This window comes from Oncorhynchus clarkii, chromosome 29 (assembly GCF_045791955.1).
Source record: "Oncorhynchus clarkii lewisi isolate Uvic-CL-2024 chromosome 29, UVic_Ocla_1.0, whole genome shotgun sequence".
NCBI lineage: Eukaryota > Metazoa > Chordata > Actinopteri > Salmoniformes > Salmonidae > Oncorhynchus > Oncorhynchus clarkii.
This window is the reverse complement of record NC_092175.1, coordinates 27,735,270-27,763,114: the sequence shown is the minus strand read 5'-3', so window position 1 is coordinate 27,763,114 and position 27,845 is coordinate 27,735,270. Positions and strand designations below refer to the sequence as shown.

The 27,845-nt window shown below is 42.9% G+C and overlaps 1 protein-coding gene across 2 annotated transcripts in view; it reads right to left on the bottom strand.

Annotated features, from left to right (window-relative positions):
* Positions 1–5,350: 5,350 nt before the first annotated feature.
* LOC139388732 (GRB10-interacting GYF protein 1-like) overlaps positions 5,351–27,845 on the bottom strand; it is a 30,226-nt gene continuing 7,731 nt past the window's right edge. The window contains exons 13-25 of one of the 2 annotated variants that reach the window (XM_071135603.1): positions 22,878–23,035; positions 22,480–22,720; positions 21,166–21,365; positions 19,954–20,051; positions 19,789–19,880; positions 18,754–18,827; positions 18,324–18,671; positions 17,387–17,562; positions 17,093–17,253; positions 10,613–10,776; positions 7,209–7,256; positions 6,954–7,062; positions 5,351–6,161 (exon numbers count right to left, since the gene is read on the bottom strand). In XM_071135603.1, the coding sequence (XP_070991704.1) occupies positions 6,094–6,161; positions 6,954–7,062; positions 7,209–7,256; positions 10,613–10,776; positions 17,093–17,253; positions 17,387–17,562; positions 18,324–18,671; positions 18,754–18,827; positions 19,789–19,880; positions 19,954–20,051; positions 21,166–21,365; positions 22,480–22,720; positions 22,878–23,035 (1,937 nt within the window). In that variant the 3' untranslated portion in view covers positions 5,351–6,093. The remainder of the gene's footprint in view (positions 6,162–6,953; positions 7,063–7,208; positions 7,257–10,612; positions 10,777–17,092; positions 17,254–17,386; positions 17,563–18,323; positions 18,672–18,753; positions 18,828–19,788; positions 19,881–19,953; positions 20,052–21,165; positions 21,366–22,479; positions 22,721–22,877; positions 23,036–27,845) is intronic. The other variant, XM_071135604.1, reaches the window with a different exon arrangement.

Genomic DNA, 27,845 nt, shown 5'->3' with positions numbered 1-27,845 from the left:
ATCTGACCATCACCCCTGGTGAGACAAAACCACAACTTGTCAGTGAAGAGCACTTTTTGTCAGTCCTGTCTGGTCCAGCGACGGTGGGTTTGTGCCCATAGGCAACGTTGTTTTCGGTGATGTCTGGTGAGGACCTGCCTTACAACAGGCACACAAGCCCTCTCCAGCCTCTCTCAGCCTATTGCGGACAGTCTGAGCACTGATGGAGGGATTGTGCATTCCTGGTGTAACTCGGGCAGTTGTTGTTGCCATCCTGTATATGTCCCGCAGGTGTGATGTTTAGGGGTACCGATCCTGTGCAGGTGTTGTTACACGTGGTCTGCCACTGCGAGGACAATCAGCTTTCCGTCCTGTCTCCCTGCAGCGCCGTCTTAGGTGTCTCACAGTACGGACATTGCAATTTATTGCCCTGGCCACATCTGCAGTCCTCATGCCTCCTTGCAGCATGCCTAAGGCACATTCACGCAGATGAGCAGGGACCTTGGGCATCTTTCTTTTGGTGTTTTTCCAGTGTCAGTAGAAAGGCCTCTTTAGTGTCCTAAGTTTGCATAACTGTGACCTTAATTGCCTACCGTCTGTAAGCAGTTAGTGTCTTAATGACCGTTCCACAGGTGCATGTTCATTAATTGTTTATGGTTCATTGAACAAGCATGGGAAACAGTGTTTAAACCCTTTACAATGAAGTTATATTGATTTTTACAAATTCTCTTTGAAAGGATCTTGATAAAGGGACATTTCTTTTTTGCTGATGTTATAATTTGAAACAATTTCATGACACTTCAGAACCACTTGTCAAAAAGTTAAACATTCATCAAGGTTTCCATTTTAAAAGCATTTTATACAGCTATCTCTGATATGTACCTTATAGGTCAGTTATGTTGACCATAACTTTCTGAAAATGTGTCAGATTTTGTCCCAAATATTGTGGCAGATGCAGTATGGCTAATCTCGGTTAACTCAGAACTAAGGTCTTACGTAATTGGTCAGCTGCTTGATTAAGTTCTGGGAACATATGTGTTAAGAGAACCGATTAAGAAAGATTGGTACAAGGAGCTCCATCTTTCTTTGCAAGTTACGGGCCGGGCCGAATGTCCCTTCCCTTCCAAAAGATACTAACACCTAAGAAAACGTGATTCGTCCAAATAACCAATGACAAAAAAAAAAACAGAACTACTGCTAGTTATCCCCCACATCAAATTCCTGCAACAGGTTCCACGGTACTAGTTATGTTTACGTAGATCTGAGAGATTACATATGAAATTACCAATGTGCAGTAACAAGCTTTTAGCTTTTTTTCACGAGGCAAGTCAGTTAACACATTTTTATTTACAATGACGGCCTACCAAAAGGCAAAATACCCCCTGTGGGGATGGGGGCTGGGATTACAAATATAGGACAAAACACACATCACGACAAGGGGTTCCCAAACTTTTTCACTTGTTGCCACCCTTCAAGTATTGGCGAACATCCAGCCACCCCCCTGCGCATACACTATTTCTAAGAGCACAAGCACTGTTCACACCCCTCTTGGTGGAGAGAATTTTACAGGTTTAAAGCTTATTTCCTGCAATTCTACACATTTTGTAATGGGGTGCAAAGAAAACTGCAGTTTTAAAGCACATTGTCTTGGACATTTTACCATGTCTAACATGTATTGATGTGATACGAGTGACTAAAAAATTACAGCAATATCAATGGGCAATTTTTTAAAACTTGCCTGCTGGCATGGGCTAGTTGATCTGGACATTTGACAAGTTATAGCTCTAAGGTATGCAATGACTGGCATGACAAGAGGAACTGATGAAACACACACACAAAAAGGTAGCGCCCCACAGTTTGGTAACCACTGCTGTATCAGATGCTTTTCCTTTACAATGTAACAATTCAGCAGCTCATTTCCAGTGGTTTGATGATTGGGAAAGCAGAAAGGAGTGTGGAGTACAGGACAATAAAACTGAACATACCATGCCCCCATGTGGGCAACATGTAAAACTGCAGGCAGATATACATGCTTTAGTGTTAAAAAGGAAAGACAGACCAACAAAGAACATCCGTCTTGCACAGTAGATCTCCTGCAGGGTGTTGACAAAAGCTGGCAATTCAACATGTGGAATCATCCGGAAAGGAACAGAACATTGTCTGTGGTCAGATGCAATATGACGGCAACTCGCTGCGCAAGGTCAACATGTGTTGATCGGTCTTCCCTTTAAAACAATATGTAGAGAATGTGACACATTAATATTGCATTTCACACATTAGTTTATTTATTCTGTCACACTTCTCTTCAAAGTAAAAACTATTTACAATGCCCAGCCCCATCTACATTTCTGCTGTGCTGTGTTTGAGTAGCAAGAAGAGGCAATAACCATAACATTTCCCCAAAACTTCTTTAAACCAATTTTGCTTTACAAACATTCCTCAAATAGTTTTAGCATTCTCTTTTTACAGCATTCTCACGAATACCCATTAGTTCACTCATTTTGGATGTCCCAAACCAACCCAGTCATCATTCCATACACTCCACCAGGTCAAACCTATTACTACGTAGGGGTGGTGGGGAGGGGATATCACTCATGGGCAATTTTATTCTGTCCAGTTAAGGCAAGTAAAACCAAATGAGTCAAAAAATCTTACACAACAACCAGTAAAGTCAAATTAAACATTCACTATTTACATCCAGGAGTTGAAACTTGCCAACCAGATCTGTGTGTGGGTGCATGTGTGCATGAGTCTTAACTCCTGGTTGAGACCTCGATCAGCTGGGTTCAGTCTTCCTCTGTCTAGTCCAGTCCAGGACAAAGCTTGTGTCTGGGAGTCTCTCTCCTTTACTGTCTGCTCCTCTCAGAGACAATCCCATGTCCAGCTGTGGTCCAGAACAGCCCAGTCATTCAGGGTATGAGAGCCCACACGTCTTAGCCCACGATACACCTCTATTTGCAGCTGGTCATCCAGCAGAAGGGCCACTACATGGACCAAGCAAGGAGATGGTGGCAAGTGTCCATGAGGTATCCTCCTGGCCTGCAGAAACAAGACAGCACTATTAAGACAAGGATGATTAAACGCTATAACCCGGATCATAATAGATTCATATCAGACTAATATTAAATCCCAGACCCCCCTGGGTATAGCATGAGGAACAGAGCGGCTTGTCCAGACACCAGGATATATCTAGATGTCCAATCTCATTAAACGGACACATCTTGAAGAACCTATTAATTACCCAACTCTCCTCTGAATAACTATCATTGTTGGTACAGCAAGCTATTAAATAGAATCTTTAGTCAAATAATTTATCTAGTTCCCCTGTGCCTCTACCTGTCCTACATGCAACTTCAGGTAGCCAGTAACCTAGAAATTCAGCAAAAGTACATCTAACAAAGAATATACTTTTCCCCCAGTGAGCCCCTTCCTAAAAGCAGATGGTCACATCAACTTGCCTTCTGTGGCTCTCTGAAGGTCAGTGCAGTATTGTTCTGATACACCGAAGAATCTGTGTCAAGGTCATCCTCAATGCTGTCCTTTCTTGTGGAGAATGTCCAGGGAAAGGCAATCTGTGTCCAGTAGAAGAGTAAATACTAGGAGACAGAGGCATCTCACATAGTCCACAAACCTGTCCATCTCCCTAAACTCTGTTCTGTGACTAAAGCCAACAAAAGCACAAGATGAAACAATTTTTACCCCCCCCCCCGCCTGTGTTATAAAAATGTGTTCTCTCCAGTATATTTTAATTTCTTTGAACATTTGTTGAATCTCTTTAAAATGTCCATCATTTAAAACTGGCAACCTATAGTCACATGGTCCCAGCCCACCAAACCCCATGAGACATGTTGTACAGAGGGGGATCAGCTATGGCAAGGAGGCTGGCCTGAGGAACAAGCGTGAAAGGAGTCATAGATTTTTTTTTATCCATCTCATCACGCAATCTCCGGATCTCTTCTTGAGAAACACATGGATTCAAATGATAACCACATATTAGTTGTCACCAGTCTAAAACAAATTGTCCATTCTCCTTTTTCTCTTGATTTTTTTTTTTTTTTTAAATAAAAAATATAATCCAGACTTGTATGAATAAAAAAAATGGTTAAAGCGAAGACCGTTTCAGTTTGCAGATGAAGTACCGATCATTCCTCCGGCCACATCTTCAAACTCTCCATTTTCACAAGTTGTAGGCAATTAGAGAGAAAGACAATTAATAAAGTTGCGACCCAGACATTCAAAGATCAAATGGAGACAGATTCATCTTTTGAAAAACTACTGCTACATTTTCCATGCCATTTCCTCGGTATATAGGTTTGTAATGAGTCCATCATGTTTGAAAGGATTTGCCGCTGTATCCAGAGACTATCGAGGACGACAACATTGCTTGGTGATGGACAGACGTCTTCATCTTATTACGAGAAGTTCTTCAGAGAGCAGTAGGCAGTGTGTTCAGCGGTGTCCACCTCAGTTTAATTTACAGTATGTCATCTTCAGGGACTCTTAATACTTTATCCCCACAACTCTCCGCATTACCATTTGTTTAAAGTCTGGCTTCATCTCACTGCACTCTTCTGTTTTTGGAATACATTCATTTAAAAAAAAAAAAAAATAGATATAAGAAATTACAAGAAACAACAAAAAAAAACAATATAAAAATACAAAAGCTTAGCAGCCTCAAAAGTGCTCCTTATCACCAAGTCCAAATACTTTCACTGTTTTAAACAGACAAACATATTCAAAAAGCAACAAAAGAGAGGATTCTAGCTATAAAAACCAGGGTTCACACAAGCAGTGGCAATAGCTTGCAAAACAACCTGGAAACAGGAAAGCAAGACCTCAACACTGGCATGTCGTTAAAGGCAATAGATCCCCTTGAAAAATGCAAGGAACTTCTCTGGTCTTACCAACTTTCATAACCACAAGGAAGATAATCATTAAACAGAACTATTTATGGTTCTTTTAACAAGAGTGAGATTGAGAGACAGGGCCTGTACTGCAGTAAAATATACCTCGGAAATCTGCCTTGAAACAAGACATTTGCTTTCACAGTTCAATCAGCGAATCAGAGCCTGTATACCCGTGACTCGTCGCGAGAGAAGAGCATGAGGGCAGCGAAGCACCAATGCCAGAACACGAGCGGCCATTCAGGTAACTGGACAGAAACGCAGACCATCATGAAGTCATTTAGGGGATGAGGAGCTGGTGAAAGATTGGATGAAAAGAGCCCTATCCACTCCCACTCTCGCTTAAAGAACCCATGTACAAAAATAACATGCACACATTCATTGGCTACTCATCACTCATACATCTAACATGGGCACAAATTGTATACATCCTTCACAAAGTAAAAAAAAGTTTCATGGAACAAAGTAAAAACATGGCCTTTTTATGCATCTCTGTAAGCAATAAAAAGTGTGCAGGCTTTGAGTCTACCACACAGACACCAGCATTCAGAAACATTTTTCTTCCACTACTTATCCACAACAACTTTTGTTTGTTTTTGTAAGTGCAAACATTCAAGTTTTTCTTAAAATGCAAATTTGCTATAGCTTTACATTTTATATAAAATGTTTAAAAAACAACAGTGTCTCTTTTCAAAAAAGAATATACTTTCTAAACCAAATGCTCATCACTCCCCCAACCCCTCACCATTATTATCAGAGATGTAACCTCCAGTTCCTTACTTGGGTATGTTTGCACACACACATCCACTTGTGTATATTCATATCATAGACATAATATATGCACATTTTGCATCCTAAAACCAACAAAAACAAAAAAACTGGCAAAACTTCATTTCAAATATTGAAACCCCATGTAATAAAGTGCATTAGTTTAGTTTAAGGTGCTTAACTGTAAGAAGTGCGGAAGGGTACTCCTCTCTGCACACCCCTACCGGCCCCTCTCACTGAGAGACGAGGGAGAAAACAGTACTTTACAAGGTCCTCATCCAAGAGGGGGCAAAGTAGCTCAGCAGTGCACATTCGTCAGTGTGTGTGCGTATGTCGGTCTGTGAATGTGTGTGTGTGTGTGTGTGTGTCGGTCTGTGAATGTGTGTGTGTGTCTCGTATGCCAGGTATAAGGCCTCAGGTGGATTCAGGTAGATGCTGTGGATCAATAATCTTCCACTGTTTCCATCTCGCCCAAGCTCATCCTGTCCCCTGCGCCCAGGAATGAATATCCTGCAGGAGAAACACCATGGTTCACTTCTATTCACATCCAGCATGGATTCCACTACTTTTCACACCTGGAAAGTACATTTCAGAAGTTTACGGTATTCTGTAGATAGAACCCAAAATGGGAGAGTAACTTAATACATAAATATCACTATATATTTTAACATTTATTTCACCTTTATTTATCCATGTAGGCTAGTTGAGAACGAACTTACTGATTACATGCATGATAACTATTTATGTTCTGTGTCAATGAAGGGTGAATATGGAATGAGTATGGAAAGCTACTGAGGGAGGCGAAGGGCAACAGTTCGTTTTTGATAAGGCAGGCCAACTGCAGAACTACGGAGGAGCAAGGAATTCGGCTCGAGGTCAAGTCAACAGAAGTGAGAAGAAACCTTGGAGGCGGGCCAGAGGGGCACACCCTAGCAACCCTGCTACTACAGTCCTATTTTACACATATACATGAAGGTTCTAGCATCAGGCAGGACCATGACTACACCAGTGAGAGGAACCAATTAAGTTCCTGCCTAGCAACAGAGATGTATAGGCTGTCTAGATGTGTAGATATGACGATACAAGATATGTATCGTCATATCTTGTCTTTGCAGCTATACGACCCAATGGGATGAATAAACTTGGCCTGTCCTTCCAGTTATTACTCTTTGATAAGACTCTAACACCTGCATATAAAAACATAAACTATTCAATACTTCACTCCATTTAGTTTACTTTTCACTGTGCTGCGAGACATTTAATAAATATACTGTATGTATTATTGACTGAGTGTCCGCATACCTAAGATGCTGGGGTCGGAGTGAAGCATCATGGTCTGTTTCTTCTTCATCTTTGCAGCTTGGCTGTCATACATTCCTCCCTTCCCCATCTGGGCTGCCTGGAACATGGACTACACAGATGAGAGAGGGGGGAGAGAGAAAAACGTGGTTACCGACAATGTATTGGTATTTGCAAATTCCAATAAGTGCTCAAACATTATAAAAGTATAGATTGATATTATAAAAAGTGTTGGTCATGACTTGAGGTGGAGCCTACCTGTAGAGGAAAGTTGTTCACGGACAGTCCTGGAACTTCTTTTGATAACTGGTGGGGGAGAGGGATGTTGGTTACTTATATCTTACACATCCACACCACAAACATCCTGTTGGACTTCTTCACATTTTATTGTGTTACAAAGTGGGATTGAAAACGATTTAATTGTAATTTTTTGGTCAACGAAATACACAAAATACGCTAATGTCCTTTGTAGCTCAGTTGGTAGAGCATGGCGCTTGTAATGCCAGGGTAGTGGGTAGTGTTCAGGGTAGTTTGATTCCAGGTACCACCTACACATATAAAATGTATGCACACAAGACTAAACTGCTTTGGATAAAATAATCTGATAAACAGAATATACACTGCTCAAAAAAATAAAAAGGGAACACTTAAACAACACAATGTAACTCCAAGTCCATCACACTTCTGTATAATCAAACTGTCCACTTAGGAAGCAACACTGATTGACAATAAATTTCACATGCTGTTGTGCAAATGGAATAGACAACAGGTGGAAATTATAGGCAATTAGCAAGACACCCCAAATAAAGGAGTGGTTCTGCAGGTGATAACCCCAGACCACTTCTCAGTTCCTATGCTTCCTGGCTGATGTTTTGGTCACTTTTGAATGCTGGCGGTGCTTTCACTCTAGTGGTAGCATGAGACGGAGTCTACAACCCACACAAAGTGGCTCAAGTAGTGCAGCTCATCCAGGATGGCACGTCAATGCAAGCTGTGGCAAGAAGGTTTGCTGTGTCTGTCAGCGTAGTGTCCAGAGCATGGAGGCGCTACCAGGAGACAGGCCTGTACATCAGGAGACGTGGAGGAGGCCGTAGGAGGGCAACAACCCATCAGCAGGACCGCTACCTCCGCCTTTGTGCAAGGAAGAGCAGGAGGAGCTCTGCCAGAGCCCTGCAAAATGACCTCCAGCAGGCCACAAATGTGCATGTGTCTGCTCAAACGGTCAGAAAGACTCCATGAGGGTGGTATGAGGGCCCGACGTCCACAGGTGGGGGTTGTGCTTACAGCCCAACACCGTGCAGGACGTTTGGCATTTGCCAGAGAACACCAAGATTGGCAAATTCGCCACTGGCGCCATGTGCTCTTCACAGATGAAAGCAGGTTCACACTGAGCACGTGACAGTCTGGAGACGCCGTGGAGAACGTTCTACTGCCTGCAACATCCTCCAGCATGACCAGTTTGGCAGTGGGTCAGTCATGGTGTGGGGTGGCATTTCTTTGAGGGGGCCGCACAGCCCTCCATGTGCTCGCCAGAGGTAGCCTGACTGCCATTAGGTACCGAGATGAGATCCTCAGACCCCTTGTGAGACCATATGCTGGTGCGGTTGGCCCAGGGTTCCTCCTAATGCAAGACAATACTAGACCTCATGTGGCTGGAGTGTGTCAGCAGTTCCTGCAAGAGGAAGGCATTGATGCTATGGACTGGCCCGCCCGTTCCGCAGACCTGAATCCAATTGAGCACATCTGGGACATCATGTCTCGCTCCATCCACCAACGCCACGTTGCACCACAGACTGTCCAGGAGTTGGCTGATGCTTTAGACCAGGTCTGGGAGGAGATCCCTCAGGAGACCATCCACCACCTCATCAGGAACATGCCCAGGCGTTGTAGGGAGGTCATACAGGCATGTGGAGGCCACACACACACACACTACTCAGGCTCATTTAGACTTGTTTTAAGGACATTACATCAAAGTTAGATCAGCCTGTAGTGTGGTTTTCCACTTTAATTTTGAGTATGACTCCAAATCCAGACCTCCATGGGTTGATAAATTTGATTTCCATTGATCATTTTTGTGTGATTTTGTCATCAGCACATTCAACTATGTAAAGAAAAAAGTATTTAATAAGAATATTTCATTCATTCAGATCTAGGATGTGTTATTTTAGTGTTCCCTTTATTTTTTTGAGCAGTGTATATTTATTATTATACTGGACAAAAATATAAACATAACATGTAAAGTGTTGGTCCCGTGTTTCGTGAGGTGAAACAAAAGATTCCAGAAATATTCCACACACAAAAAGTCTCTCAGATTTTGTGCAAAAATGTTTTTACATCACTGTTAGTGAGCATTTCTCCTTTGCCAAGATAATCCATGCACCTGCCATTTATGGTATATCAAAAAGCTGACTTAACAGCATGATCATTACACATGTGAACCTTGTGCTGGGGACAAAAGGCTACTCTTAAAAGTGCAGTTTTGTCACCACACAAAGCCACAGATGTCTCACGTTTTGAGGGAGCGTGCAACTGACCGCAGGAATGTTCACCAGAGCTGTTGCCAGAGAATTTAATGTTAATTTCGATACCATAATTTGAGAATTTGGCAGTACGTCCAACCGTCCTCGCAACCCCAGACCACATGTAACCAAGCCAGCCCAGGACCTCCACATCCGGCTTCTTCACCTGCAGGATCATTTGAGACCAGCCACCCCGACAGCTGATGAAACTGTGGGTTTGTACAACTCTAGAATTTCTACATAAACTGTCAGAAACTGTCTCAGGGATGCTCATCTACGTGCTCGTCATCCTCACCAGGGTCTTGACCTGACTGCAGTTTGGCGTTGTAACCAACTTCAGTGGGCAAATTCTCACCTTCAATGGCCACTGGTGAAGAGCGCTCTTCACAGATGAGTCCCGGGTTTCAACTGTACCGGGCCGATGCCAGACGTGTATGGCGTCGTATGCTTATGTCAACGTTGTGAACAGAGTGCCCCATGGTGGTGGTGGGGTTATGGTATGGGCAGGCATAAGCGTCAGACAACGAACACAATTGCATTTTATCTATAGCAATTTGAATGCACAGAGATACCGTGACGTCATCCTGAGGCCCATTGTCATGCCATTCATCCGCCGTCATTACCTCATGTTTCAGAATGATAATGCACGGCCCCGTGTCACAAGGATCTGTACACAATTCCTGGAAGCTGAAAATCTCTCAGTTCCTTAATGGCCTGCATACTCCGACATGTCACCCATTGAGCATGTTTGGGATGCTCTGGATCGACTTGTACGACAATGTGTCCAGTTCCCGCCAATATCCAGCAATTTCGCACAGCCATTGAAGTGGAGTGGGTGTGACAACATTCCACAGCCCACAATCAACAGCCTGATCAACTCCATTTGAAGATGTGTCACGCTGCATGAGGCAAATGGTGGTCACACCAGATACTGGACTGGTTTTCTGATCCATGCCCCTACTTTTTTTTTAAGGTACATGTGATCAATAGATGCATATCTGTATTCTCATCTTGAAACCCATAGATTAGGACCTAATGAATTCATTTCAACTGACTAATTTCCTTACATGAACTGTAACGCTAAAATATTAGAAATTGTTGCATGTTGCGTTTATATTAGTTCAATATACATATAACACACACCTGCTGTTGCTGCCTCTGGTGGTTGGCTTTCTGTTTGGCACGCCGCTCCAGGAACTGCTTGGCAAACTCTTTGGCTTCCACAGTGTCGCCCAGGTAGGAGCGGATAAAGTCAAGGACTTCGTAGGGAGACTCCACCTCCTTCAGATAGGCCACGATGGTGGCTACTGCTCACAGGAAGACCACAGACATTTACACTTAAAACCAGGGGAAAAGGTTGAGCAAGAGAGGAAATTCTGGAGCCAGGGAGTCTGGCAACTGAGGAGATGTTTGCGTAGGTGTGAAGCCAAGTTTCTTTTAGGAAAATGTGGTGCCGGGCAGCAAAATTTTAATTAGGGCTGCCCCCGACTAAAATGGATCTTGGTCGACCGAAAGCAGTCTGTTCTTTCAACCAATTGATTGGTCTAAAATTTAAAACATGCATATTTCCATAGATAGACATACCTTGTGTGTTTTAATAAAATCAACTATGCATTTAGCTTACGGTTTGATGAAATAAGACAAATGCCTCAAGAGGGCACAGGAGAGCTAGATAACCATGAGGAAAAAAGTCAGCAACCTTTCTCATGTGGAATGCCAATTTATCTTACCATTTCTACCGATCTGCGTGCCAGTTATGGTTTTCATATGCACATTTTCATTCAACCATTTTATAACGTAGCCTAGTGGTTAGAGCGTTGGACTAGTAACCGGAAGGTTGCAAGTTCAAACCCCTGAGCTGACAATATACAAATCTGTCGTTCTGCCCCTGAACAAGCAGTTAACCCAATGTTCCTAGGCCGTCATTGAAAATAAGAATTTGTTCTTAACTGACTTGCCTAGTTAAATAAAGGTTAAAAAAAAAAAAAAAAAAAGAATTGTCATGTGGTTAATCAAAATTCTATCTAAATGAAAATTATACAAACCTAAAAAGTAACTGCTATTGTCATTGCCAACTACGTAAAAAATAGCCGACATAAAGCCAACAAATAAAAACATTGCTGCCTGCAGGTAGAAAATCTGGTGATAAAAATAAATATCCTATAAATCACAACGGCTACACACAACGAACTTGAAACATTGGCTCAACTAGTAACTTGGGTCCAGCCCGAATGTGCTAGCGAACTTGCAACATTATATAAAATATTCTGGGCGCTCAGAGTTACAACGTGCCAGTGAGCTCAGGACAGACAGCTGTAGGCTATTTGTGCATGGGATAAGAAGCAGTTCTTGACTTGGACAGCTCACCGGAGCTGAGTACAGACACCTCAAATGTTCAACTGCTTGAGCTCCTGTTCCTCTTATAGAATATTAGCTCAAAGGTATTGTGGAGCTCTTGCACCTAAATATTTTTTCTTTATTTAACTAGGCAAGTCAGTTAAGAGCAAATTCTTATTTAAAATGACGGCCTACTCCGGCCAAATCTGAACGACACTGAGCCAATTGTGCGCTGCCCTATGGGACTCCGAAACACGGCAGGATGTTATACATCCTGGATATAAACAGTATATAAACAATAAACAGCACCAGCACCCAAAATGAGTCTATTTCAGTCCAAGTCAAGCACTGAAGTAACCAGGAAGACCTATTTTATGACGTTCCTACTTGATCAGAGCATGACATTTTTCCCTTTCACTCCGAGTGGTTATCAAAAGAGAGGTTATCGAAAGAGAGGTGGAAAGATTTTTTGAATACATTGAGGAACCACTGTAATTCTTAATGGATGTAAAAACAGACTGTTTGCTTGCTGTTTGAGGTGAAGAAAACCTTACTTTGAGAAGCTCCACAGGACATTAGCGGTGGTGCGTTAAGCCAATCAGAAACTCTCAGATCCCCAAATGGGCACATTTATATGTAGGCCAGGTAGCCTATAGGTCTACTTTTATGCGTGCACATCCTAACATTGACAGGAGCGCTCCAGACAAAAGACGCTGACTAAATTCACAAAACTTGTAAATGGAATGAAATAAACCAAAACTCGTTTCTAACAAATTTAGCATAGGTTGTGCACTCTACAAACAATGTGTCCACTCCGACAATGAGAATGGGAAGGCTGAAATAATAATATTGAATGCATTGACAGAAATTACAGTCACCAAAGTAACAAACATCGTAGTTTAGTAATTATAGGAATGAAGGGTAAATAGTAGTTTAGAAATTATAGGAATTAAGGGTAAATGTACTGTACTGGTGATTTATGTAATTGGGAATTAATATACACTAACAGTCAAACAATTCACACAATTAAATTATGAAACAATGAATGTGCACAAATTGGCGAGAGAACGCGCATTCTGGAGAGACAAGTGCATTGTGCATCTGGGAGCATGATCAATCCAATGTCTGCATAGGCCATGCAGCATTTACGATGATACGGCCTCAGCAGCAGTCAGGGAATTCATACTAAACTCAGCAAAAAAAGAAAGTCCTCTCACTGTCAACTGCATTTATTTTCAGCAAACTTAACATGTGTAAATAATTGTATGAGCATAAGATTCAACAACTGAGACATAAACTGAACAAGTTCCACAGACATGTGACTAACAGAAATTGAATAATGTGTCCCTGAACAAACTGGGGGTCAACATCAAAAAGTAACAGTCAGTATCTGGTGTGGCCACCAGCTGCATTAAGTACTGCAGTGCATCTCCTCCTCATGGACTGCACCAGACTTGCCAGTTCTGGCTGTGAGATGTTACCCCACTCTTCCACCAAGGCACATGCAAGTTCCCGGACATTTCTGTGGGGAGGGGGACGGCCCTAGCCCTCACCCTCCGATCCAACAGGTCCCAGACGTGCTCAATGGGATTGAGAGCCGTATGGCTGGTGGCATTGCCATGCTGGAGGGTCATGTCAGGATGAACCTGCAGGAAGCATACTACATGAGGGAGGAGGATGTCTTCCCTGTAACGCACAGCGTTGAGATAGCCTGCAATGACAAGCTCAGTCCGATGATGCTGTGACACACCGCAACAGACCATGACGGACCCTCCACCTCCAAATCGATCTCGCTCCAGAGTACAGGCCTCGGTGTAACGCTCATTCCATCGTTGATAAATGTGAATCCGACCATCCCCCTGGTGAGACAAACCCGCAGCTCTTCACTTTTTGCCAGTCCTGTCTGGTCCAGCGACGGTGGGCTTGTGCCCATAGGCGACGTTGTTGCCGGTGATGTCTGGTGAGGACCTGCCATACAACAGGCCTACAAGCCCCCAGTCCAGCCTCTCTAGGCCTATTGCAGACAGTCTGAGCACTGATGGAGGGATTGTGCGTTCCTGGTGTAACTCGGGCAGTTGTTGCCACCCTGTACCACAGGTGTGATGTTCGGATGTACCTCTCCTGGGCAGGTGTTGTTACACGTGGTCTGCCACTGAGGACTATCACCTTTCCGTCCTGTCCCTCTGTAGCTCTGTCTTAGGCGTCTCACAGTACGGACATTGCAATTTATTGCCCTGGCCATATCTGCAGTCCTCATGCCTCCTTGCAGCATGCCTAAGGCATGTTCACACAGATGAGCAGGGATCCTGGCCATCTTTCTTTTGGTGTTTTTCAGAGTCAGTAGAAAGTCCTCTTTAATGTCCTAAGTTTGCATAACTGTGACCTTAATTGCCTACCGTTTGTAAGCAGTTAGTGTCTTAACTTCTCTAGGGTAGGGGACAGCATTTGGAAATTTGGATGAAAAGCGTGCCCAAATTAAACGGCCTTCTACTCAGGCCCAGAAGATAGGATATGCATATAATTGGTAGATGTGGATATAAAACACTAAAGTGTTCCATTCAGGAAGTAGGATTTTTCTATTCAATGCCTTTACAGTATCCTTTGACTTAGGACTCAAATTGCAGTTCCTATGCCTTCCACTAGATGTCAAGTCTTTAGAAATTGTTTCAGGCTTGTATTCTGAAAAATGAGGGAGTAAGAGGAGTCTGAATGAGTGGACCCTGCCGTGTCACAGAGCTTTTTCATGCGTGAGACCGAGAGAGTGCCTTTCTTGTTTACCTTTTATATTGACGACGTTATTGTCCGGTTGAAATATTATCGATTATTTAGGCTAAAAACAACCTGAGGATTGATTATAAACATCGTTTGAAATGTTTCTACGAACTTTACGGATACAATTAGGATTTTCTGTCTTTCTGTTGTGACTGCGTTTGAACAGCCTGTATTACTGAAAAAAACGAGCGAACAAGAGGTTTTTGGATATAAAGAGACTTTATCGAACAAAAGGAACATTTATTGAATAAATTAATGTCTTCTGAGTGCAACCATATGAAGATCAAAGGTAAGGGATTCATTTTCTCTCTTTCTGACTTGTGTAACTCTTCTACTTGGCTGGTTACTGTTTCTAATGATTTGTCCGCTGGCTATATTCTCAAATAATTGTATGGTATGCTTTCACCATAAAGCATTTTTTAAATGTGACACCATGGTTGGATTCAGAAGAAGTTCATCTTTAAACCTATCTTTTCTGAATTATTATAATGAGTATTTCTGTATTTGAATTTGGCGCTCTGCAATCTCACTGGATAATGGCCAGGTGGGACGCTAGCGTCCCACATACCCTAGAGAGGTTAACAACTGTTCCACAGGTGCATGTTCATTAATTATTGTTTATGGTTCATTGAACAAGCATAGGAAACAGTGTTTAAACCCTTTACAATGAAGATCTGTGAAGTTATTTGGATCTTTACAAATTATCTTTGAAAGACAGGGTCCTGAAAATGGGACATTTCTTTTCTTGCTGAGTTTACTTGCGCTTTGTGGAGCAGTGCAGAGCTGTTGTCAAGGAAGTGAGTTTGTTCTCTTTCTACAGGATATACCGCCCTCAACCAATCATGTCAATGCGGAGTTATACAGAGCCCACTGCATTGTAACAAAATTTGGGAGGCGCATGGCGATGCAGTACGGACCTGGATTTGGCCTCTGCATGCCACTGGAGGCTCCGCAATGGAATAGTTCTGAAATTGACGCAAATATATACACACACACAGTGCATTAGGAAAGTGTTCTCCTACAATTGCATAGCCTTCAGAAATGTTGCACAACATGAGCTCATGGGCTCTCATGAAGTGTTAAATGTATTAGAAAATCTAAAAATCTACATTGACGTCAGAGTGATAAAAAGCATGAGCTTGCGCACACCCAAGAAAATAATTCAGTGTAGAGATGCTGAATAACGGTGAATAAACTGTAAGCTATAAAAACAAAGAGTCGCACTCTACATGTATAACCTCCCAGTAATTCATTGGGTAAAAAACAACCAACTTTTTGGCATCACAGTGCCTTCTTTTTATAGCTTAGAGTGATTAGAGGGACAATAGTGCTGAGTAGCAGGCAATTTTGGTAGGCTACAAATAACCAGCAGCAGCATCAGAGGTTGGAGAAGCCGAATTACCATGACTAAACGGTCATGTGGAATTTGACTGCCTTCATGACATGTGACCGCCAGTGTGGCGGTAATACAGCCCTAAGGCTGATGCAAAATGTTTCTTCACATCATAAGCGCAGCAACGTGCACAAGACAGTAGGTTACACCAGAATGTTCATTCCACAACGTTGTCAAAAGCGCACCGCACACGCAACCGGTTTCATTTGACAGATGAAAATATCCATTCAAAATTTTGAAAGAGGGGAGATCTAAAGATGCAACAACTAGCATGGGTTGCTAATATGACTAGAACTGTGCCTTTGGCTGCTGGACATTGAAAGTTGATTTGAAAACAAATAGAACATGAGAGAAATAGGCATCAGGTTGCAATGGCATATGGAAGTCTTTATAAAATAATTGCTTCCACGATATGGTCGGATTTTAGCTTTTGAAGCAAGGCAAGACATGCCTCATAATATGCATAGGCTACTGCCTCCAGCTCATTGCAAAGTGGTTCTGATGCCTGCCTACTGTTGCCTATGCACTTGAATAACGAATGGGAAGTGCACTTCAATTACCAGTTGAAAAATATTTAGAATTGCTATGCAATGATTGGACTTATAAAAGCACGTTTCACTACAGCAGCAATGAACATGCTGTTTGAGGAGCTGTAGCAGTTGCTCTCGTGCTGTCTGGCAGAGTTTCAGCTGAAACTAGGCTCTATCTGTATGCAGTGAGCATGTGATAAGATGCTGGACTAATGAAAATAGGTTAATTATGCTAATTAACCTATAGACAGATAAGCATGACCGGTCAAATGTATTTCCATCGACTGGTATTTCCCATTTATTAATAGGCTAACAACTATTATTTTTGCAATAGGGCTGTTTTTCTTCTCCCAGACAATTAGCCGGAGCAAAATGTATTTATCGGCTTTTCATATTTTTTGGGGGGCGGAAAGGAAATCGTTTTGAATATATTTGCATTGATGTCAGAGTGATTAGAGGGATAAAAAGCATGAGCTGGTGCACACCCATATAGTGTGAATGAGTGATGACATTATATTTGAGTATATTCATGGGGCCGGTCGCAGGGACACAGATCCAGTGATGAAGTGAAAGAGGTGGAGCATTCGTTACCATCCAGGGACGAGGAGGGGGAGTTGTTAGCGGAGGTGTTGAGCGCGTGCAGCATCTGTTCACACCAGGTGGTGAAGCCGTCCTGGGGTTTCATGCCCTGCAGCAGCTTCAGCAATTTGTCCTCCTCCTCTGTACGCTTCTTCCTTAACATGTACTGCTCGCTGCAGGTGGACACGTAAAAAATGTTTACACACACACACAGGCCTTGAAACAGTTTACATACACACAAAACGTTAACACACAGCTTTAAACAGAGGTAAACACAATGCACCACACATACACAGTGAGGTGTACCTAAGAGAGGGGCTGCTGCGGCTGTTCTTCATGCCCATGTTGCGGAGGCTGTTCTGGTTCTTCACAGCCTCCTCCCAGACACCCATACCTCCAGAGCTGCCTTTGGGCTCCATGCCCCCACCAGACCACATGCCCACAGACCCCTCACCCCACTGACCCATAGACAGGCCTCCATGCTGGAGGAAGACAGAGAAAGAACAGAGGGACATGGGTCACACTACTGGTTACCAGGGCCTGGTCCACCAGCCCTGGTCAACCCCCCCCCCCCCTAGTGTGTCTTCGCTAGGAGTTGAAGCAAACTCAAAACATTGAAAAACCTTGTTTATGAACAAAACAATGTAAATAGCCAAGAATCAGATGGACAAAGTCACACTTTAGTAGACTTCAGAGTCAATTAGACCAGTGATTCCCAACCAGGGGTACTAGGGTCACTGGGGCTACTTAGCCTATTCACAGGGGGTACTTGAGAAGACTCATGAGTCTATGGGGTTACTGGTAAAATGCACAAAGGGGTACTCCGGGCAAAGCAAAATTCAGTTGGTGGTACAGTAACCCAAACATATATATTTTCGTCTTTTTTACCTTTATTTAACTAGGCGAGTCCGTTAAGAACAAATTCTTATTTACAATGACGGCCAAGGAACAGTGGGTTCACTGCCTTGTTCAGGGGCAGAACAACAGAAATGCGAGAGAAATGTTCGCATTGTGGAGTCCTGACCACCTGCCAACGTGGCTGTTGAAATAGACCTTACATGCCAATACCGGCATTTGGCAGGTGTTAATTTTAGGTCCTGCTGGTTACACTTATGGGCATTGTAATAAATATCCTCAGAACACACATTTCTTCTCAGGAAACTACTACACTTTTAAAACCTCCCTATAGACATAGCAGGACAGCCCATGTGAAGTTTTTTTTTGTTTGGGGGGGGGTCCTCACCCTGTCCCTCTGCTGCTGGGTCCTCTGGTGCTGGGCCTGCTGTTTGAGCAGCCTCTCGGTCTCCAGCTCCAGCAGGCTGAGGCTCTTGCCTTGCTTGGAGAGCGCTGAGACCTGGGGGCCACTCCACACAGTCCCTGACCCAGAGATACACCCTGGGCCCCCGGGCTGGGCCTGTTGCAGCAGCTTCAGGATCAGCTCCTGCTGCTGCCGACACTGCTGCTTACGCCTGTATAGCTCCTCCTCCTCACGCCTCTTCTGCTCCTCCTGCTGCCTCCTCTTCTCCTCCCTCCGCTTCCTCTCCTCCTCCTCTCGCTTGGCCCTGAGTTCAGCCTCACGCCGGTCCTGGAGCTGAGGTACAAGAGATGAACAGAGTCAGCAAGAGAGGAGAGAGAGGGTGAGAGAGGGGGGACAAAGTAAATAAAGACAGTACCTTCTGTAGCTGCTCCAGAGATGGCCCCTGAGTGGAATGACTCATGGTTAAGTCCCATAGGTTGGCCTCACCTCCTGTTGGCCACAAACACATTACTGACATACAATGGCAACATTTTATTTTTTACCTTTATTTAACTAGGCAAGTCAGTTAAGAACAAATCCTTATTTTCAATGACGACCTAGGGGCAGTTCAGGGGCAGAATGACATTTGTACCTTGTCAACCTTCCGGTTACTAGTCCAATGCTCTAACCACTAGGCTACCCTGCCGCCCCATGTAGAAGGACATCTGGGTGAATGAAAAGATGTATAGCTGAGGTCTATCAGTCTTGGAGGATATGCAAGAGCGTGTGCTTGGTGGTTAGAGTGTTGGGCCAGTAACCGAAAGGTTGCTGGATCGAATCCCCAAGTTGACAAGGTAAAAATATGTCATTCTGCCCCCGAGCAAGGCAGTTAACCCACTGTTCCCCGGGCGCTGAAGAAGTGGATGTCGATTAAGGCAGCCACCCACACCTCTCTGATTCAGAGATTGGATTAAATGCGGAAGACACAGTTTAGTTGAAGCCATTCAGTTGTACAACTGACTAGGTTTCCCCCTTTCCTTATACAAATATGGTAAAATATATTAGCACCCTTGCACTTGAAAATGGAGTGCATTGGAGCAGAATGTCCTCTTCAAAACTGGTTGAATGGCTATTTTTACCCTGTAGGCACCAGCAACTTACCAGCTGTAGGATAAATTACATTTGCTGAAAATGACCTTGCCTCCAACCAAATTAATTTGAAATCTTAACAATTTAGTTCAGGCCATCAATTTTTGCCTTTGAAATGAAAAATCATAATTTTTCAGAGATTTTTTGTGTGGTTCTGTGCAGTTGTGAATCAAACAAATACATGTTAACACCAAAAGTTTTAAATTATACATTATTTTTGAAGAACGTGAAACAATATATTTGACCGCATCTGTATAAAGTGTGCTTATATAAAAGGTGTATGTGAAGCAGATAATGATGCAGCAGGTTTCCTTTTCAGTACCTGACTGCTGGGAGGCTGAGGTACGCATGTCCCACATAGACCCATTATCTGGTACTGACATGGACCTGTTCATCATGCTAGATTCCCCACTCCTGAAAACAGAAACACATTAGTACACTCACAAATACCCTCATATACATCCAGTGTGTGTGTGTTTGCGCCTACCTGTTCATGTGCTGAAACCTTATCTGCAATTGCTGGTATAGAGCTGCAGTGGCTGCTTGCTCTAACTGTTTCTTCAGCAGCTCCTGATCCATATTGCCCTGCGGAACAAGACCTACAGAGTTACCGTACCAACTATGCCACTGCTTTAGAAAACCACCAAGCATACCAAATACTAGGGATATACAATATAAATTGGTAAGCATATCAGAATCGGCCGATATTACCTAAAAATGGCAACATCGACCAGATGTCTAGTTTAACGGCGATGTGCACAACCGATGTCAAAGCTGTCGTGCATACCTATATAACGTAGGTAGATGACGCTACAAAAATACAGCGCTACACAGAAGAAAAGCAGAAAAATACTAAGCACACAGTTCCAACAACTAAACAAGTTCAAGTCGAGCAGTCATTTGAAAGAGGAAGAACATTGTAGAGGGGTTAAAACTTGCAAGTACTCTACAAGTGGCTGTCAACAAGCGATTCAGTGGCATACTCTCGGAGCCTCTTTACTGTGTCGCCACCATGCTCGATGCTTGCTACAAGGAGCGCTACTTTGATGCAGACAAGAAACAGGGTGTATGTGAAATGTTAGACAGCTGGACAAGATGGAAACGGACACAGTGACAGTGTGCACCAAGGAAGAGAGGTCACGGACAGACATCTGAAACTTCATTGCTTGACACGTATGATGAAATCCTGGTTGAGACTGAACAACAAAACAGCACAGCAAGTAAATTAAATAAATAGGTTTTGATTATGTTTTACTGGTAATGGGGACATACGTAAATGACAACAAAATAACTTTTTGGTCAGTGTGTGTGTTGCAACTATTTAACTGTACTAGAATGCTTAAAAGGCCACTAAAAAAATTTCATCAAATTGGTATTTTTTTTTGCAAGGAAAATATTGCATCGGCCAAAAATGTCATATCGGTGCATCCCTACCAGATACACTTCTGATTATCTGCTCTGGATAGATACACGATACAGCTACAAGAGACAATATACATTATACTCAGTAAAACACGTGATTTTGCCTTTGCCACTTTGATACTTTACTTATTCAAATAAAAGTTGTTCACCAGAGTCAAGTATCTCTGTGCCTTTGCTGTACCTGGGTTAACTGACAAACTAACCCCACACACGCACACCACTAAACACACCACCAGTAAACAGAAACACCCAGACAGACGTGTGCTTGCTGACTCACAGAGGACCCCCGAGGTGGTGGAGGCTGTCTCACCAGCAGGGGTGGGGGGGAGGGGCCGGGGGAGAAGGGCACGCGCCCCCACATCTTGATGACTTCACCCAGGGGCTGGAAGCCCTCATCACAACCCCTCTTTACCAGCAGTGTCATGGAGAAGTAGCCTGCCTGGAACCACTCACACATCTCCACAGTGGAGAAGGGACCTGGACCAGGGTCATGACAAAACAATATGAAAACGTATCTGTAAGGTATTATCTGCAAACTGATATGTACAGTGCCTTCAGAAATTATTCCAACCCCATGACACATGTTGTGTTAGAGCCTGAATTCAAAATGTATTAAATTCATTTTTAGATCCTCATCATCTCAACACATGTTGTTAGACATTACTGCAAATTCATTGAGAATAAAATACAGAAATACCTCATTTACGTAAGTATTCACATCCCAGAATCAATACTTTGTAGAAGGACCTTTGGCAGCAATTAAAGCTTTGAGTCATCTTTGACATGTCTATCAGCATTTGTACCTCAGCATTTACTCCCATTCTTACTAAAAAAAAAAATTCTCTAGTCTGATGAAACCAAGATTGAACTCTTTGGCCTGAGTTCCAAGCTTCATGTCTGGAGGAAACATTGCACCATCCCTACGGTAAAGTATGGTGGTGGCAGCATCATGCTGTGGGGATGTTTTTCAGCAGCAGGGACTGGGAGACTAGTCAGGATCAAGGGAAGGATGAAAAGGGCAAAGTACAAAGAGATCCTTGATGGAAACCTACTCCAGAACGCTCAGGACCTCCGACTGGAGCGAAGGTTCACCTTCCAACAGGACAACGACCCTAAGCACACAGCCAAGACAATGCAGGAGTGGCTTCAGGACAAGTCTCTGAATATCCTTAAGTGGCCCAGCCAGAGCCCGGACTTGAACGTCTCTGGAAAGACCTAAAAATAGCTGTGCAGCGTCGCTCCCCATCCAACATTACAGAGCATGAGAGGATCTGCAGAGAAGAGGAGAAACTCCCCAAATACAGGTGCGCCAATCTTGTAGCATCAAACCCAAGAAGACATGAGGCTGTAATCGCTGACAAAGGTGCTTCAAAGTACTGCGTAAAGGGTCTGAACACTTAAATTTGACTCCAGTTCATTTTTAATACATTTGCAAAAATTATGGGGTATTCCGTGTAGATTGATGAGAAAAAAAAAACATTTAATCCATTTTAGAATAAGGCTGTAATATAACTAAATGTTGAAAAGGTCAAGGCTTCTGAATACTTTCCAAATGCACTAACTTCTAAAAATTGTGAATGTGTGTGTCTACCTTGGATCTCTGCCTGGGGGTCCTTGTAGAACCACTTCATGGCTGCCTCGTGGGAGAGGGGCAGGGCACAGTCCCTATGGGCAGAGTGGGAGTGTGTGTGTCCAGCGGTGTGTGTGTGTGAGTGTGGGGCTGGGTGTGTGAGAGATTGGGAGGTAATGTTGTGGCTCTCCTGCAGTGCTTGAGTGAAACACTCCTCCTCAAGGGATGTGTCCTGCAGAGATGCCACCATCTTTTCAGCCTCCTACAAGGGTGGGAGAGGATTACAAAAATATGAACATTTACATAACACTAACTCACATCCAGCCAGTATATCAAGTGTAATCGTAATCCTGACAATAAATCCAGTACTTGGATGTAAAATGAATGCATGTCTAATTGACATGATAATGCAACCCTACCTGTTGCAGGTGCTTCATGCCCTCGTCCTCCTCCACTTCTCCCCCTGTTGATGGGAGGAGAGATCCAAAGGAGGGAGGAGGCATCAGGCTGGAGAAAGTGGTGGTAGAGGAGGAAGGGTCTGGACTGAGCTGAGCACCACTCCCTGGAGGTGAGCTGCCTGTGAGACCACAGAGAGAACAGGGGGAGAGGGGATGAGACATGTACAACTACTGTACTAGGGCCACTACTGAGCATACAGGTGAAACATTCTCTGGAGCATATACAAACTGATGCCCACACAAAGAACCAAGACCACAACACAAACCATACATGAGAAAGCAAATTACAAATTAGGAAACAGCAAGTTAGCTATGTTGAACCGACTACAGTAAATGGTTGAATCCCAAACGCACATGTAAACAGAACCAGATTGAAACAGCGATGCTGTCAAACACGTGTTGAATACATTCCGTCACCGGACTAAACTCCCTCTCCTGCCATCGACATTCATAATCTAAATGTGTGCTTTAGTGTATTTCACAGAAAATCTGAAATCTCCATTCACAAGTAAAACATAGTGAGGGGGTTCCACACACTGCACCAGGTTAAAACAGATTCATCGCTTGCGTACATGACGTGCTGTGTGCCAGCCTGGTCTCAAAACAGACATAACTTAGTTAATGTAAATCCGGGATACTGAAATTAGTATATGTGGTTCCCCAAACTGTGAGGCGCACCACCTTATTTTTCTTTTTGGAGGGGGATGGAGACTCAGTCCAGCTTTCAACTTCCTCTTTAAAGTTCTAATAGTAGAAGGCACAAGGTGCAATTTCGAAATTGAGTAATGTGTCATCAGTTTCCCTTGTCATGTCAGTCATTGCATATTTTAGAGAGCTATTTAGAAAAAAAATATGACACAGACAAGTTTGTTTGAGTCACTCATGTCACATGAATATACATTAGCAGGTGGCAAAATGTTTTGACTTGCAAGAAAATCAGCTTTAACAGCAACAGTTTCTCTGCACACCATGACAAATGTGTAGAACTGCAGGAAATAAGCTTTAAACCAGCAAAATGTTCTTTCTGCCAACAAGATGGGAGTGAACAATTTATTAATGAACAGTGCTTGTGCGTAGTGCGCGCGAAGGGGAGCGTGGCATGTTCCCCAATGCTGGAAGGGGGGCCTGAGTGAAAAAGTTTTGGAACCCCTGACTTAAAGGAGAATATTCCTATTCTCTTAAGTATACTGAACAAAAATATAAATGCATCATGCAACAATTTCAAAGATTTACTGTTCATATAAGGAAATCAGTCAATTTAAATCAATTCATTAGGTCCTAATCTATGGATTTCATATGACTGTCCAGCCAGCTACATTGTATAATTGCATAGTAAATATCAAATCAAACTTTGTCACAAGAGCCAAATACAACAGGGGTACCGTTGAAACACCTTAACCAACAATGCAGTTCCAGAAAGAGTTAAAATATTTACCAAATAAACAAAAAGTAAAATCCAAAATATTGAGGCTATATACAGGGGCACCAGTACCAAGTCAATGTGTGGGGGTACAGGTTAGTCGAGGATATTCGTACATGTTGGTAGGGGTAAAGTGACCATGCATAGATAAACAGCAAGTAGCTATGGGGGGGAGGGGGGTCAAGGTAAATCGTCCAGATGGCAGTTTTGTTAATTGTTCAGCAGTCTTATAGCTTGGGGTTAGAAGCTGTAAAGGAGCATCTTGTTCCTAGACTTGGCGCTTCGGTACCGCTTGCAGTGCGGCAGCAGAGAGAACAGTCTATGACTAGGGAAACCGGAGTCAGACAATTTTTTGGGCCTTCCTCTGACACCGCCTAGTAAATAGGTCCTGGAATAAAGCCAGCTTGGCCCAAGTGATGTACCCGTCAGGAAGTCCAGGATCCAGATGTTTGGAGTACATGTCCTGGTAATCCGTGTGGCAGGTGGCTTTGTGAATGTTGACCTGTTTAAAGGTCTTGCTCACATCAGCAACCGAGAGCATTATCACATAGTCGTCCGGAACAACTGGTGCTCTCATGCATGCTTCAGTGTTGCTTGCCTCGAAGCAAGCATAAAAAGGCATTTACCTCATCTGGTAAGCTCGCGTCACAGAGCAGCTCGCAGCTGGTTTTCCCTTTGTAGTCCGTAATAGTTTTCAAGCCGTGCCACATATGACGAGTGTCAAAGCATATTTTGACACTCGTCAGATGTGGCAGGGCTTGAAAACTATTCCTTGCTTTGAGCAATGATTAGTAAGATTATGAACTGGTATCTTAATAAATAAAATAAATAAAAACGCACAACATTGTGAAGTTTCACAAGGAGAGCATGTGTTATGCTGTATAATAAACTGCGTGGTTCGAGCCCTGAATGCTGATTGGCTGAAAGCCGTGGTATATCAGACCATATGCACCATGGGCATGACAAAACATTATTTATACTCTTCTAATTACATGGGTAACCATTTTTAGAAGTAATAATGCTCCCCTTTGTGTCCAGGTACACAGTGTCGTGTCAAAGCCCTTAGCTGCAAAATTTTGTCCATATACTGCACCACACCCCCCCGGGCCTTATTGCTTAATTATAATGTTGTATAATAATGTTGCATAATAACCTTCCGGTGACAAACCATGGAAAGTAAAAACAAACTGTTTTAAGAGAGAATAGGCACTGGTCTGAAGCCGAAAAAGGAAATTCACATCAGCACTACAATGCCGATTCCACCAATGCTCTACCAAGGTTTTCCAGCACACAGCTTTGACCTACTACAGTAATAACTATGTTGGTATTGTACTTCAAACTACGTGTAGGCAGGTTGCTGCAGATTCAAACCATTTCAAATAGCTTAATTCATACTCTCCAGAGGTAAAATGGAAAAGTATTTAGACTCCGACTTTGTCACGTTACAGCCGTACAGTTGAAGTCTGAAGTTTACATACACCTTAGCCAAATACATTAAATTCAGTTTCACAATTCCTGACAATTAATCCTAGTAAAAATTCCATGTCTTAGGTCAGTTAGGTGCACCAATTTATTTTAAGAATGTGAAATGTCAGAATAATAGCAGAGAATGACTTCAGCTTTTATTTCTTTCATCACATTCCCAGTGGGTCAGAAGTTTACATACACTCAATTAGTATTTGGTAGCATTGCCTTTAAATTGTTTAACTTGGGTCAAATGCTTCAAGTAGCCTTCCACAAGCATCCCACAATAAGTTGGGTGAATTTTGGCCCATTCTTCCTGACAGAGCTGGTGTAACTGAGTCAGGTTTGTTGGCCTCCTTGCTCGCACAAGATTATTCAGTTCTGCCCACACATTGTCTATTGGATTGAGGTCAGGCTTTGTGATTGCCACTCCAATATCTTGACTTTGTTGTCCTTACGCCATTTTGCCACAACTTTGGAAGTATGCTTGGGGTCATTGTCCATTTGGAAGACCCATTTGCGACCAAGCTTTAACTTGAGATGTTGCTTCAATATATCCACATACTTTCCCTGCCTCATGACGCCTATTTTGTGAAGTGCACAAGTCCCTCCTGCAGCAAAGCACCCCCACAACATGATGCTGCACCTCCCCCCCCCACCTTCCCATGATGTCAAGCAAAGAGGCACTGAGTTTGAAGGTAGGCCTAGAAATACATCCACAGGTACACATCCAATTGACTCAAATTATGTCAATTAATTTGGGGAATTTTCCAAGCTGTTTAAAGGCACAGTCAACTTAGTGTATGTAAACTTTTTGACCCATTGGAAATGTGACACAGATAAGTGGAATAATCAGTCTGTAAACATGTTGGAAAAATGGCTTGTGTCATGCACAAAGTAGATGTCCTAACCGACTTGCCAAAACTATAGTTTGTTAACAAGAAAGTTGGAGTGGTTGAAAAACGAGTTAATGACTCCAACCTAAGTGTATGTAAACTTCCGACTTCAACTTTATTCTAAAATGGATTAAATAAAACTCTGCAAAAACAGGTTAAGAAATTGTTGCAATTTTTTAAATAAAAAACAGAAACACCTTATCTACATAAGTATTCACACCCTTTGCTATGAGACTTGAAATTGACTTCAGGTGCATCCTGTTTCCATTGATCATCCTTGAGATGTTTCTACAACTTGATTGGAGTCCAACTGTGGCAAATTCAATTGATTGGACATGATTTGGAAAGCCACACACACACCTGTCTATATAAAGGTCCCACAGTTTTCTGAGCAAAAACCAATCCATGAGGTCAAAGGAATTGTCTGTAGAGATCAGAGTCAGAATTGGGTTGAAGCACAGATCTGTGGAAGGGTACCAAAACAATGGCTGCAGCATTGAAGGTCCACAAGAACACTGTGGCCTCCATCATTAAATGTAAGTTTGGAATCACAACCACTCTTCCTAGAGCTGGCCGCATGGCCAAACTGAGCAATCGGGGGAGAAGGGCCTTGGTCAGGGAGGTGACCAAGAACCCAATAGTCACTCTGCCAGAGTTCTTGAGTTCCTCTGTGGAGATGGTTGTCCTTCTGGAAGGTTCTCCCATCTCTGCTGCACTCCACCAAATCAAGCCTTTATGGTAGAGTGGTTAGAAGGAGGCCACTCCTCAGTAAAAGGCACGACAGCTAGTCTGGAGTTTGCCAAAAGGCAAAGATGCTTCAACAAAGTACTGAGTAAAGGGTCTGAAAACTTAAGTAAATATGATCTGTTTATTTTTAAGTAATGAGCAAAAATGTGGACATGAGACCAGTGGAAATCTGTCGTTTAGTCTGATGAGTTCTAATTTGAGATTTTTAAAGGACTGGAACGGAACTTTTCAAGTTTTTGTCTGGATGAAGTGCCTGCGCCTTAATGAAGATTGATTACTGGGCAAAACACGCTAACAAGTGGATATTTGGACATAAAAGATTAACTTTATGGAACAAATCAGTAATTTATTGTCGACCTGGGATTCCTGGGAGTGCCTTCTGATGAAGATCAAAGGTAAGTG